The sequence below is a fragment of the Oryzias melastigma genome, linkage group LG5 (assembly GCF_002922805.2).
Source record: "Oryzias melastigma strain HK-1 linkage group LG5, ASM292280v2, whole genome shotgun sequence".
In the NCBI taxonomy this organism is placed as follows: Eukaryota; Metazoa; Chordata; class Actinopteri; order Beloniformes; family Adrianichthyidae; genus Oryzias; species Oryzias melastigma.
Genome location: NC_050516.1, coordinates 36,021,940 through 36,036,637, shown reverse-complemented (window position 1 = coordinate 36,036,637; position 14,698 = coordinate 36,021,940). Strand labels below are relative to the sequence as shown.

The following is a 14,698-nucleotide window of genomic DNA, read 5'->3' as shown; positions in this document are numbered from 1 at the left end:
AAATAATATGTATGTTTTTACACAACTGCTTTAGTTTCTTCCTGGAGTTGCACCCCCCAGGGTGATGGTGGGGGTGATTCTCTACCACACACTCACACTCACACCTTCAGGACAATTTAGATCACATGTGTCAAGTCGAGGCCCGGGGGCCGGATCCGGCCCTCTGGGTGATTATATCAACGGTCCGATGTTATCCTGTGATGGTAACATATTGGAACAGGTTCTCATTCCCAAGTCGTCACGTTTTGATGTTTGGTTAAGGACCCCTCTGTGTCAAAAATTGACGCCTCAGGTGTCCCCAACTCGTCATTTTTTGAAGTCCAATAAAATCCTCAACCTTCTCTGGGCTGCAAACCGGTACCGGTCCACTACTGGGACGTGCACCACACCGTTATCCTAACCCTAACCTTAATCCAGTACCGGACGCGGATCAGTCTAGAATCAGGGTAACGATACTGGCTGCCTGCAGAGCTCCAGTCTGCGTTAAAATTTAGTTTTAGTGTTTTCAATGAATGTTTATCCTGTTCGACCCCGTGACCTAAGGTGTGTTTTGGGTTTTGGCTCTCTGTGTGACTGAGTTTGACACCCTGATTTAGAGTCAGCGTTGAACTGAGGAAGCATGATTCTGGGTCAGGGCCGGCCTGGACATAGGCGACTGCCTAGGTCGTCATCTGCTGGAGGGGGTGCCACATTCCAGTGATTTTTCTTTTTTTATAGTTTGACAGAACATTCGTTTCATGTAAAAATGTTTACAAAATGTAATACAACCATGAATAAAACAACAAAAACGTTGACATAATAATTTGGCCTGGTGCTGCGCCCCTCCTAGGTGGTGGCGGTGGTGGTGTGTGGGGGGGGGGGATGCAGTGTTTTCTGTCAGTGCTTCTTTAAATTTTTACGGAGGAAAAAGCAGCAAAACAAGCCCTCAGGGACAGCTTTAAGGTCAAAAAAGCAAAAAAGAAAGGAAGAGGAGAAAAAACAGACTCAGACTGAGGTTTGTCTGGTTCATTTACATTCACTTGCTTGGAAATTCACACACACCATTTCAGTCAAAAAATACTCTTGTTCACGGTTGGAAAAGAAGAATTTAACTGGCTATCAAAGTTTTTTTTCCCCTTTGTGTTAAACCCTTAACATCGAAATCTTTAAACCTAAAACACTGACGCCTGTTAACACATCTACCGTGCTGAGAGTGATGTCTGTTAGTGCGGCCTCCCTTGCAAAGGTCAGGGGTTCCTGTCCTGGTTACGATGAAGTGTTATTAAGCTAAAGAAAATGTTTACGTGACTATTATTTAATTCATTATAATTAAAATTGAAAGAATCATTTTTGAACAGACTCCAGGAAGCTACTGTGCTTCTTTTTTGCGTGCAGAGATATTTGAGTCATGTTCCGGTTGGGACACCGTGCAGCCCAGGACCGGCCCAGTTCTGGACTGTGGGAGGAAGATGGAGAAAACACTGTCATGTGTCGAGGCGGGAACACCGAAGGGACCCAGCTGGGATTCGAACCAGAGCCTTTTACTGTGAGATGAGAGAACAAACCACTACACCACCGGGCCGCCTCAAAGGTGAAATTCCTCAAAGATTGAATCCTCGGTTTCCTCCATCTTCGTCTTTATCCCGACTGAGGACTTCAGGAATCCCGACGTCCGTTTTCTCCTCCGAGAACGTTTTCTTGTGTAACTGCAAACATTTTCGGAAGTGGGCCAACACCCAGACATAAAAATGCTGGAGGAAAACGGTCCTGCTAATGAGACGTATCGGTGTGAAGCGGACGGAAGCTGCAGCGGCTGAAACGCAGCGTTGGGAGGCTTCAGCGGGGGCTCCAGGGACGGGGTGGACCCAAAAACAGAAGCTGATACAGATCGAGTGGAGATGAACGTCTGAAGACCTCCTCTGTCAGGAGACTCGCTGCTTCCAGCTGCTCCATTTCCATAAACGGATTTAGTTTTTACATTTTTCTGTTACATACTGACATGTTTCAGCCTCTTCAGTGTGAAGCTGAACTCGGTCATTCTACAGGAAAAGATCTTGAAGTCTTCTGACTTGCAGGCATCGCCGGTCACTGACAGCTGCTGTGTCAGCTCCAAATGCTTCTGCGCCGTCAGGGTTTAGTGGCCGGTTGTTCAGCGGCGTTCCGCTCATTCCACTTCCTGTTTCCTGCTGCTGCTCATCGTCATGTTGGACTGACTTCCTTTCTCGGGACACCCGAACAGGCGGGGGGGCCGAGATACTGTAACAGGAAGAGTCTGATCAGCAAAAGGAGCCTGCTGGTTCCAGAACCCACTGAGAGGGAAACTGTCGGTCCAAAGCCCGGCTCGGGAGAATCTGCAGACGAGACTGAGAACAGAGGCTGGAATAATAAACAGTTTATTTAGGAAACAAAGACCCCGACGAAACACAGAAACCTAAAGATGAGTTCAACTATAGAGGAGACCTGGTCTGATCACTCCGTCACACATTCATTTGACTCCTCCCCTTGGGGGAGAGGTGAGCTGCAGACACAGTCGCATTTGGTGGTTTAACCCCCAATCCAGCCCCATAATGCTGAGTGTCAGACAGACCTTCACCCTGAGGGTTTAGTGTCACCTGGCACCTCCTTACCTCTCTGACCTCCAAATTTACTCCCCTCTCCTTCTCTCCAGCTCTCTGTACCCCCCCACTCGTCCAGTCACCATGGGGAGTCGAACCTTCAGCCGGTCGGCTCCCAAACTCTGGAACTCTCTCCCACCTGAACTCCGCAATATCGGCTCCCTACCAACGTTCAATCCCGTCTAAAAACTCACCTGTTTAAATCTGTTTTCTCACTTTGATTTTCTGTCTATTCTTTGATGTCTTGTTTATTTTATTTTATTTTATTGTCCTTTGCTTTTATGTTTATTCTGTTTTATTGTTATGTACAGTCCCCTTGAGTGTCATGAGGCGCTTCAAATAAAATTGATTACTATTATTATTATTATTATTATTATAAATAAAACGATCTGGAGGGCCGGATCCGGCCCCTGGGCCTTGACTTTGACACATGAGGTTCGAGTCATTTGATGAAATAAATCGACTGCAGTGAGGACAGTTAGAGAGATGTAAAAAGAAATTTGGAGGTTGTTTACTTGGGGGATATAGAGGTTCATTCATTCTCCTGACAGATAAAATATCATTTCTATGATGGAAATGTCATTTTTATTCATGATGTCGGATCAGCTCATCTCTCTCTGAGTCTCTTTAAGACTTTAAGAAGCTCCTGTTTCAGACAGAATTACCTGCAGGATTTGGTTTCACCAGATTTCAGAGGAAAAACTTCTGCGTTTATGGATTTCCAAAAGAACTTTCTGAATACACAAACAATGCTCTAAAGCACCCATGTCAAAGTCAAGGCCCGGGGGCCAGATCCGGCCCTCCAGATCATTTTATTTTATTGTTATTTGACAAAATATATTTTATGGAGAGTAAAATACTGAAAGTTATTTACGGTTTAAGTTGATTTATTCTATAATAATATTCCTGCATTTTTATTATTCATAATTATGTTAAAAAGTCACAGTTTTAAAGTTTTAAAAGTTGACATTCTCTTAGCTTTTTGGACTATTTTTAGCATTTACTAAGATTTTTTTAGGTTATTTTGGTGTTTACCTAATATTTACACGCTAACTACTTTGGCTAATTTACGCTTTTTCATGTTTTTCAGGCTATTTTGAAATTTAACTACTTTTTCAGTTACATGGTCGCTGTTTTGTCTAACCTAAGTTTTTTTTCTCGTTTATAGTCTAATTTTGCATTTAGCTAATATCTTAGCTACCTATTAGCTTCAGTGTTTTCAGCTGTTAGCTTTAGCTACATTTTTCAGCATCTTCAGCAGCCAAATTCAGCTTCCAGCATTCACACTAGCATTATCACAGGTAATGATAAATATCGAGTTCATAATTATTTTAAAAAGTTACGTTTTTAAAGTTTTAAAAATGTCGTTTCAGAGTGTTAGATAAATGTTTATCCAGTTCGTCCAGCGACCTCAGGTGTGTTTTGGATTTTGGCCTCCTCTGGGATTCAGTTTGACTCTCCTGTCTCGTCTTTATTCCTAAAGAAATCAAAGTGCTGCCACTGAGTTTCTTCTTTGAACCGCTTTGATGCTCTCGCTGATTTCAAAGTGGAAGAACGTCCACAGCTGCCCGAGCCGTGTGACAGGAACCGTGGCTGTGAAAACCCTGAATGTGCAGGAATGTTTGTCAGAACACAATCTCCTGCAGACGCGCTGCTTTCTGCACGTTTCCTGCCATTGTTCTGCCTGCGCACAGCCGACCTTTGGCCTCTGCTGCAGCCGCTCTCTGCTGCGTCTGCTCATCCAGGGAAAACAGGAAAGAACCTCGTCTTTCTGTCCTTTCTCATTCTGAGAAGATGATAACTGTCAGCTGACGGGGAAATCTGAAGGCCACAGAGACCAGAGGAAGTCCATCCAGCAGGATTTCCCCCCAGATTCTGCTCCCACTGAAGGTTTTCTGACGGCTTTCTATGAAGAAAGTCATGCTGGTTGTTGATCATGCTGATTGTGTTGTTCATGTTGCACCGCCTCACCAGAATTTTACCTAAATGTGTGCCCAGAGCGTGCTGCATCAAAGCCAAACAGGAAAGTTTTGAGTGTTTTGTCTCCGCTGACCGGCTCATGAAGCTCCGCCTTCTCCCAGATCATCTTGATGAAAGCTTACCTGAACAGGTGTCACTTGTAAACTAACCCAGGAGTGTGCGCACCAAAGTCCTGGACAGTTTACGGGAGGCATCATCGCACAACCCGACGCCCGCAGAGGCCAGCTCCATTTACAGTAGATCTGCAATTTCCCTCGTTTATGGCCGAGATCCGTTCCATACGTAACCGGCGACCGGTGAAATCTGCAGAGCATGATCTAGATCAGGGGAGCCCAAACCTTTTCACTCAAAAGATACATAGTTGTAGAAGCTAATTTTTCTTTAACTGTTCTGGTATCTCCTGTCCGTCCTGGGATAGGATCTCTCCTTCATGTGGGAATCCCTAAGGTTTCTTCTTTTTTCCTGACTCAGGTTTTTTAGGAGTTTTTCCTTACCGGGAGGGAGGGTCTAAGGGCAGGGATAACCAGTTTATGTAGTCTGTTTAGTTTTTAACAATTGTTTGTATTTTGAAGCCCAATGAGGCAAATCTCTTTGTGATTTTGGGCTATATAAATAAAACTGAATTGAATTGAATTGAATTGAAAAGGTCAAACTCTAAATAGGATCCCGGTCGGCGGGACAAATACTCAATTATTTTGTATGTCTTAAAATAAAAGAAGAAAATAAAGAATATTTAGTCTTGTAGTAGTGGCATAAATTGTATTCTTTCAGTTCAGCCACTGCTGACAAATAAGACAAACAACCTTAGAAGAAATGTTTTAAAATAATAATACTCCTCCCATATTTGTTTAAAATGCCTCCGATCCGTTGAACGTTGATACTCCATCTTGGCTAGCTTAAATACGGCGCTAAACGCTTCGGGACCGTGAAGACTCTTGGAGATTTCTAACACAAAAAAGCCCAGGACCGACTGACTAGTGGTTGTTTCACCCAAAGGTGCAGGCAAAGAAAAGTGCTAATAGCGCCACCCAGAGGCCGAAATTACATTACAGCTGTAGAGTTTTGGAACACCATAGATCAGGGGTGTCAAAATCAAAACACACCTGAGGTAACGGGACGAACAGGATAAACATTTATTAAACACTCTAAAACTTACATTTTCTAAATCTTTAAAACCAAAACTTCTTAAAATGAACTAGATATATAGTATTACCTGTGATAATGCTAGTGTGAATGCTGTAATGCTTTGATATCTAAAACACTGAAGCTAATAGCTGAAAACGCTAAAGCTGAGAGCGGAAACACTTAAATTGATAGCTAAACACACTGAAGTTGATAGCTAAAAACACTGAAACTAATGACTGAAAATGCTGAAGCTAATAGCCAGCTAAAATATTAGCTAAATGCCAAGTTAGCCTAGCAAACTAAAAAGAAAAACTTCGGTTAGCCAAAACAGCTAGCATGTATCTGAAATATTAGCTATACGGTTTTTTAAATATAGTTTTACAGTGTTCAATAAATGTTTATCTTGTTCGACCTGCGACCTCAGGTGTGTTCTGGATTTTGGCCCCTGTGTGACTGAGTTTGACACTCCTGTAACAGAATTAGGAAGGAAATCAATGATCTTCATTGACATGTACAGAGAATAAAATGAAGCTGAATGATAGTTTGAAGCTCGTTTTGCGCCTGCAGTGATGTGCAGGTGGACTACAGAGGGCAGAGCAGCTGCGGCTGCGGCTGCGGCTGCGGCGGTGGGTCTGACCCTCTCCTGGTATTTCAGGGGGAAGCAGTAGGAGGATGTGACCTCCGCTGGAAGTTTCCCACCCAGCCACTTTCTGCCGTCCTTTTTCCTCGGCTGGTTCAGACAGGAGAGGACGTCGTTCCGGCTTCAGTGACTGCCGTCACTGTTTGTGATCTTCTCGTCTCTGCTCATTTTCACACAGCGTCAACTCAACACAAGCCAAGAATATTTCTGATCAGCCTGATAACTTTTTGGATCCGCCCTCTTGTTTGTTGTGATTCTTTTTTTTTAACTAAAAGTTGCTTTCAGCTTTTTCACACTTTCAGCTACTGGATCCCAGCCCTGTTGTGGTCTAACTGTTCTTTTCCTGTGCCGAGGATGTTGTTATCTGTGTTCTTTCTGCAGTTGTGAAGACTGCAGCTGAGGTTCAGCCTTGGCATAAAGACAGACGTTTGCTGAACTCTTTCTAAAGCTTTGGTTGCTTTTTGATTGGAGAGCAGTGAGGCTCGTCCTCCTGGATGTGAAACCTTTAGCCATGCTGCACCTTCTCCTGCTGCTGCTGGGACTCTGTCTGCGAGCATCACAGCAAGAACAGGTACGACAAACGCCAGAATGTTCTCACTGAGGGAGAAAGGAGCTTCAGTCTGGGAGGTACTTAAGTTTCCATGTGTTTCTGTTGGAGTGTCTTCATAATTAGCAATTCAAAAATAAATATAAGAGAAGCATCTTTAATATAAGTGGTTCAGTTATCCTAAGTACAGTTACATAACGTTGGGCTCGTAGAGTGAGTACTATAGTAGTAGTATGTATGTTTGTGGTTCCAGCAACTTATTGATTTAAAGTCTTGTAAATTGAGCGCATTTTGGAATGTGATCATGACATTTAAAAATCCATTTTGCTATTTAGAATTCAATGTGATAATAATTCAATTCAATCCTGCGTTTTCCCTAAATAAAGTCACACAAAAGAGTTAAAAAATGGAAAGATTAATGCTCGAGCTTTCAGAAAAGATCCCACACCACGACACCAACCACACCATTGCTGTCATGTGATTGGCTGATTAGAAACGAGCAGTTGGACAGGTGAGCCTGTTAGTATATTTTACATTTGACAATTCATCCTGCAGTTCAGCTTTTCATTTTGAAAATCCTTTTTGCAAATGACTTGATTTTGAATGTGGCCATGGATTTTGAAACACTTTGAGCAACTTCAAATCTATTACATTTTTATCTGTTCTGGTGTTTTGTATAAGAATCCAGAAGAAGTAACATCTCTGATTTATCTGGATCTAGGCGGATCAGCTCTCTGCATACTTTAGAAAACTAAACTTCTAAATAAGTGTCTGGTGAATCTGAGCTCCCAAAAATAAACCCAACATTTGGTTTCTATGATCTTTTTCATGAAGGTTTTCCACACTCAGAGATCTGTCTCACTTCTGCACATATTCACATTCCATTACTTTTAAATAAAGCTGAATGCAAATAAGGAGATCTATGGAGTCAGTGTTTAAAACAAAACATCCACTAAAAATGAATCTCCTGACGCGCAGCAGAAGGTTTTGTGTACAACAGTTTGGGTAGAAGAGTCTAGATCTGTGAGGAGGTCAATTCTTCATCCTGTGCATAAAGATCAACATCGACTCTGTTGTTAAGACGTCCATAAGCTTCCAAAAGGCAGTGGAGGCGGGGCTTAGAAAAGCCAGGTAAATGGGCCCAGTCCTGATTTTGATACAAATCAAGATCAGCTAAATGGAAAAACCAGATCATAAAACTGAATAACAGACATTATAAACAAAAAAATAATGCTTCAAACTCAAATGTATACAATGTAAAATTAAACTTAAAAAAAAAAACTTAAAAAAAGTTGAATAATTATATATTTCAAAACTGAAGAAATACAGAAAACTTCCATTAAAAAATAAACCTCAAATGTTTAAAGTTTTAACAGCTGCTGTTTTATTTTATTCATTTTTCTTTTGGAGAGTTTTTACATTTCTTAGGTTTCTGTCCACATTTACCGTTTTTCAATCCAGAGAGTGTAGCTTCATGTGGGGGTGGAGCCTCCAGCCCATTGGCTGACATGACACGACTGACATTGGTTATGGTGACGGTATTTCAGCTCCATAGGACTGTTGTTGGAGACACAAGTGACATCTCTGCTCATCCATCCATTCATTTATGAATTCATTTACCCATTAACTCATTCATATGTTACTCCTGGTTATAGGTTGGTGCCAGTCTCCAGCAGTGGCATCAGTGTGTGCGGGTGAACTGCACCATGACTGTAAAGCTCTTTGAGGACTTTTACCTGAGCTTCAATCCCGTCCGAACTAATAAACTTGCTGCATGTGGAACCAGCTGTCTGCTCGTCTGTGACAGTAACATGCAATAGTGGCATCTTGCAAAAAAAAAAAAAAAATCAGAGTTGTAAAAAAATAAGAGAATAGCATAAGATTAAGAAAACTTTTATTAGTCCCACAATGGGGAAATTTCAACATGTAACGGCACAGGTACAGCCAGAAAGGACAGGAAAGGGTACGGTATACGCTGCAGATACAATTAAATACAAAAATGAGTTTGGGGCATTTCATTGCATGATCCTGTCAGGAGTCTGGGTAGTCTGATGGTTTGGGGGTAGTAACTCTCTCCCAAGTATTTGGTTGTGTAGCAAACTCCTGTATTTTCTTCAGAAAAAACCTGTTAATGTGACCCTTTGTGACTCCTGCTGTGTAAATGTCCTGGATGGAAGGTCTACTACCAGTGATGTCCTCACTGGTAATACAATCCTTGATGTTTTCTTTTTTAACCATGGTGTCTGTGTGTAGAGTCCAGGACAATCATCAGTGACGTGTACACAGAGGAATTCTAAGCTGCTGACCTCCTCCACCTCAGGGTTGTTGATGTGTGGATGCTGGTTGGTGTGCTGTCTCCTGAAGTCCACAATCATCTCCTTAGTTTGGCTGACATTACCAGAGAGGTTACTTTCTTAACACCAGCTGGTCAGTGATGTCACTGCATCTCTGAGGGCACTCTGATCATGGTTGGTGATGAGGTCTAGGATGGTGGCATCCTCAGGAGTGGCTTGTGAACAGGAGTGGACTGGGGACAATCCTCAGGATATTTGTGGAAGAGAGGTGACTGCCCATTCTCACGGCTTGAGGTCTGTTGGTGAAGAAGGTCCATATCCAATCGCAGACGGACTTCTCTGAACCCAGGGCGGCCAGTTTAGAGACAAGTTCAGAAGGAGTTATGGTGTTGAACGCTGAGTTGCAGTTAATTAAGAGCATTCTCACATGTGTGCTCTCTCTCCCTCTCCAGATGGCTAAGTGAGGTGTGGACTTCCAGGGTTGATGGGATTGTCTGTAGACCTTTACCCAGCGAACATTTCAATGAGGGTCCCAGCACCTTTGGGCTGAATTGGTGGGCCTTAGGTGGGTTTGTTCCATGGTGGTCCCATCTGTGTTTGCCTACATGGATTTAGGTGGGGACTCAGTGGTCTGGGTCCGTTCACTAACCAGCCGCTCGGTGGACAGTGTGTTAGCGAGCTCTGCTGCCCAGCGAGCCAGACTACTGAGTCCCCACCAAAGCCAGTGCGAGCAAACACAGATGGGACCACCATGGAACCTGCGGACAAACCCACCTGGGGCCCGACCAACTCAGCACAAAGGTAAACCACATGGGGCCCCCGTTGAGACGTTCGCTGGGTTTGCTCTGGTTACAAACTGCAAGGGGTCCATTGAGTCAGGGAGGGAACTGCAGATGTCTCTTTTTGATTGGTTCAAGGAACTTCAAAACATCACATGCGAGTGCTACCAGCTGTTTAGACAGGACGCTGAAGGGAACTTACTTTGGAAATCTTAAAATGGTTGGCATGGCCCTGTTGTCAACCATAACGCATACTCCCCCTCCTGAAGATTTGACTGAGTCCTCCTTTCTGTCCAGCCTGTAGATGGTAAACTTTTACGGCAGTAGGAATGGAGGGGTCCTGTCATGATTTTGTAAAGGCAAAAACACAGCAGCTCCTCGTGTCCTGCTGGAAGGAAAGACTATTTGGTTTGTTTCTGACAGTCTGGCCGTTTCCATGCAGGATCATGGGGAGAGCAGGTTTACTGTGACTCTTGTTGTAGGGCAGTTTGTACGAGGACACCGAGTAAAAGTGCCAAAACAGAGGGCAAGTTTAAGAGTTTTGTTGTAGAGGAGTCTTATCGTCCAGGGGTGAGGTGAGACTGCGGCTGAAACCTGAAGGCAGAGCAGGCAGACCTGAAGGCGGAGCAGGCAGACCTGAAGGCAGAGCAGGTATCTCAGAGCTGAATGTCAGATCTGAGCCATTGGTCTTTGAGGTAGTGTAGAATCTGACAGGGGAAGGCTGGAGAGGCAAGGTATAAGAACAGGTGAGGCAGATGAGCAATCAGGGCAGCTCAGCAAGGCAGGGAAAGGAGGGGCTGAGTGGAGCTCAGGCACGACACTGGTGGGTTTTCCACATCACACCAGCATCCTGTTTTCAAATCTGAGATCTTCTCTTACGCCTCCAAGGGAGAGTATCTCCACTGCGTATGCCTCAAAAATCAGTTCACGATCCACATGAACTGATAAGTGTAGCTTCACAAATGTCCTGCAATCATGTACATGAGGTTGGATTGCAGTGCAAGGGCAAATAAAAACATCAGCGCACCGGAACCAGAACCGCTGAGCAATGCACTGTTGGAACTGATGTAGAACCAGGATAAGAATACTGGTTTCTTATAAAAGAATCAAATATTTTTAACTTTAAGTGTTTAGTTTTGATCTCTGACTTCTACAAAACCAGGGTTTCATTCTGGGTCAAACTTTTGTTTCCTGTTGTTTGCTCCAGCAGGTTTTCCCCCCAGGCCGCTGTGATGTCCAACAGAGGCTGGAGAAGAAAACCGACTGCACCTCCTGCGCTGCTGCCCTCACGGCTCGCTGTCCTCGTGGCTTTTCACACGCTGGCACCGCCAACTGCAGGTTGGAGCACACCTCGCAGGGCTGCAGCATCACATCTGTCACGTCAACCTGCCCAGAACTGCCAAAACACAGAATCGATCTGACGTTTTCAGTGTGAACAGCAGTTTTTAGATGGTGGTTTCACTACACAAAAGAGGAACTTTGTCTTAATCTGTATGCAAGTTAGTTCATATAAATGCAAACATTTTTGCTTGAGATTTGATTCATAGATCTAATGAACTCATTTTGCCTTTTAGATGAAGAGAGATTTGATTTGGATGAACTGCTCTGTGAGAACGTTACATGCATGTGGTCAAACTGAAGCCGTCTCTCGTCCATCACTGCAGTTACGAGGTCCAGATTGGAAACGCCCACATGGAGCTGCAGGGGTGTCAGCACATCTGTGCCAAGACGATCTTACAGCCCCAGTGCTGCCCGGGCTTCTGGGGCCCACTGTGCCTCCGTGAGTTCTTCACTGTTCAACAGCTATAGGACACGATGCAGCCAGTCTTTGACTTTGAGTCTGTTCTCTCGTCCTGCAAGCAGTCTGGGAGCAGAGCTGGGCTGCACGGTGCATGGACTTTATCTCTAAATTGTGTCAATAATCTAAGAATCACAATTATAACTGACTGAACTGATTAATAATATGGATGTCGTCAATATTAAAACACGATAAAATAATTCCTTATGGTATTTCTGTTAGTTTCTGTTAAGACTAAAGCAGAAAATCATCAACACAAACAAGTATTTTGTCCTATAACTGCACTGACTTTTTTCAAAACACCAAAAATATGTGTCAAAGTCAAGGCCCGGGGGCCGGATCCGGCCCTCCAGGTAATTCTATCCGGCCCTCCAGATCATTTCCTTTTATTGTTATTATGACCCGATGTTATCTTGCTCTCATTTCTAACTTATAATTTTGACAAATTATATTCCTTTGGAGAGTAAACTATTGAGAGTTATTTAAGGTTTAAGTTGATTTATTCTGGAATAATATTCCTGCCTTTTTATTAGTCATAATTATGTTAAAAGTTTACGGTGTTAAAGTTTTAGAAATTGTCATTCTGTTAGCTTTTTGATTATTTTGGCATTTACTAAGATTTTTTAGGCTGTTTGGAGTTAGGCTAATATTTGCATGTTAGATGTTTTAGTTAATTTTGCCATTTTTCAGTTTTCAGGGTATTTTGAAGTTTACCTATTTTGTCAGCAACATACTAGCTGTTTTGGCTAACAATTTTTTTTTTTCGTTTTATTTCTTAGGCTGATTTGGCATTTAGTTAATATTTTAGCTGGCTATCAGGTTCAGCGTTTTCCGCTATCAATTTCTGCATCTTCAGAGCCAAATTCAGCTTCCAGCATTCACACTAGAATTATCACAGGTAATGATATATATCTAGTTCATAATTATGTTAAAAAGTAACATTTTTAAATTTTTAAAAATGTAGTCTTAGAGTGTTCAATAAATATTTATCCTGTTTGACCTCAGGTGTGTTCTGGATTTTGGCCTCTTGTGTGATTGAATTTGACACTCCTGACCTAAAAGGATCATTTGTTTTCCCAGATTTCTGCATTTAAAATCATAACTCTTTAATTACATTTTTTATTAATGTACTTTCCTAGAAAAAATACTTTTGTGCTTCTTTTGCTTCTTTTCCTGAACATTTGTGAGCAGCAGTATGGTTTCATGCCAAGAAAGAGCACTACAGATGCAACATTTGCTTTGAGGATGTTGATAGAGAAGTACAGAGAAGGTCAGAGAGAGCTCCACTGTGTCTTTGTAGATCTGGAGAAAGCTTATGACAGAGTGCCCAGAGAGGAACTATGGTATTGTATGAGGAAGTCTGGAGTGACAGAGAAGTATGTCCGAGCAGTGCAGGACATGTATGAGGGCTGTAAGACAGTGGTGAGGTGTGCTGTAGGGGTGACAGAGGAGTTCAAGGTGGAGGTGGGATTACATCAGGGATCAGCTCTGAGCCCCTTCCTGTTTGCAATGGTGATGGACAGACTGACGGATGAGGTTAGACAGGAATCACCATGGACTATGATGTTTGCAGATGATATTGTGATTTGTAGTGAGAGCAGGGAACAGGTGGAGGTGGAGTTAGAGAGGTGGAGGTTTGCCCTGGAAAGGAGAGGAATGAAGGTTAGCCGCAGTAAGACAGAGTACATGTGTGTGAATGAGAGGAACCAGAGTGGAAGAGTGAGGTTACAGGGAGAAAAGATAAAGAAGGTGGAGGAGTTTAAGTATTTAGGGTCAACAGTACAGAGTAATGGAGAGTGTGGAAAAGAAGTGAAGAGGAGAGTGCAAGCAGGTTGGAATGGGTGGAGAAAAGTGTCAGGTGTGATGTGTGACAGAAGAGTTTCAGCACAAATGAAAGGAAAGGTGTACAAGACTGTGGTGAGACCAGCCATGTTGTTTGGACTAGAAACAGTGGGACTAAAGAAAAGACAGGAAGCAGAGCTGGAGGTAGCAGAGATGAAGATGCTGAGGTTCTCTTTGGGAGTGACCAGGATGGATAGGATCAGGAATGAATACATCAGAGGGACAGCACATGTTAGAGGTTTTGGAGATAAAGTCAGAGAGGCCAGACTGAGATGGTTTGGACATGTTCAGAGGAGAGACAGTGAATATATTGGTAGAAGGATGCTGAGTCTAGAGCTGCCAGGAAAGAGGTCTAGAGGAAGACCAAAGAGGAGGTTTATGGATGCAGTGAATGAAGACATGAAGGTGGCTGGTGTTAGAGTGGAGGATGCTGAAGACAGGCTTAGATGGAGGGAACTGATTCGCTGTGGCGACCCCTGAAGGGAAAAGCCCAAAGGAAAAGAAGATTTTTAAGAATCCATGTAACATTGTGTGTTATTAACAATCTCATTATTTCACTGATACATTTTACAGTATGTGAACTGGATCTGATTAATCAGAATATATTCAAAATATGTAGTAGATTATTAATGTATTTCTAAACAAATGTGTATTAATGTGTAAACTCAAAATTGAATTGACTCAGTTGAACCCCTGTTTCCTCACAAAACAACCTTCTGTTTGCAGCTTGTCCAAGCTGGTCGGGGAAGATCTGTAACTTCAACGGGGCTTGCATGGATGGAGACCTGGGCAACGGCACCTGCATCTGCAATGTCAGTCTGACTGTTTTACACTCTCTCGTGAATCTGCATCTCCCTCAGAGAAAAATACTTTCAATAATAAGAGCTGAGAGGAATGGAATCACGGTCAGGGCATTATTTGATTTATTCAGACAATAAGAGTCTTCTGACAGTTAGATTTTGAAACAGAACCTGAAGAGCTCAGATCAGGTGCAGGTTATAGATGATGACCCTGAAAGGATTTGTACTTGGACCCCAATAAACACAGGCACGGAGTAAGTATTTAAAGTGTTTATTTGGCTCAGGCAGGACCAGGAACT

The 14,698-nt window shown here is 42.9% G+C and overlaps 1 protein-coding gene across 2 annotated transcripts in view; it reads left to right on the top strand.

Annotated features, from left to right (window-relative positions):
* The first annotated feature begins 6,336 nt into the window (after nucleotides 1-6,336).
* stab1 (stabilin 1) overlaps nucleotides 6,337-14,698 on the top strand; it is a 71,588-nt gene continuing 63,226 nt past the window's right edge. The window contains exons 1-4 of one of the 2 annotated variants that reach the window (XM_024269883.2): nucleotides 6,337-6,910; nucleotides 11,170-11,297; nucleotides 11,624-11,739; nucleotides 14,326-14,411. In XM_024269883.2, the coding sequence (XP_024125651.1) occupies nucleotides 6,851-6,910; nucleotides 11,170-11,297; nucleotides 11,624-11,739; nucleotides 14,326-14,411 (390 nt within the window). In that variant the 5' untranslated portion in view covers nucleotides 6,337-6,850. Of the gene's footprint in view, nucleotides 6,911-11,166; nucleotides 11,298-11,623; nucleotides 11,740-14,325; nucleotides 14,412-14,698 lie in introns of both variants that reach the window. The other variant, XM_024269882.2, reaches the window with a different exon arrangement.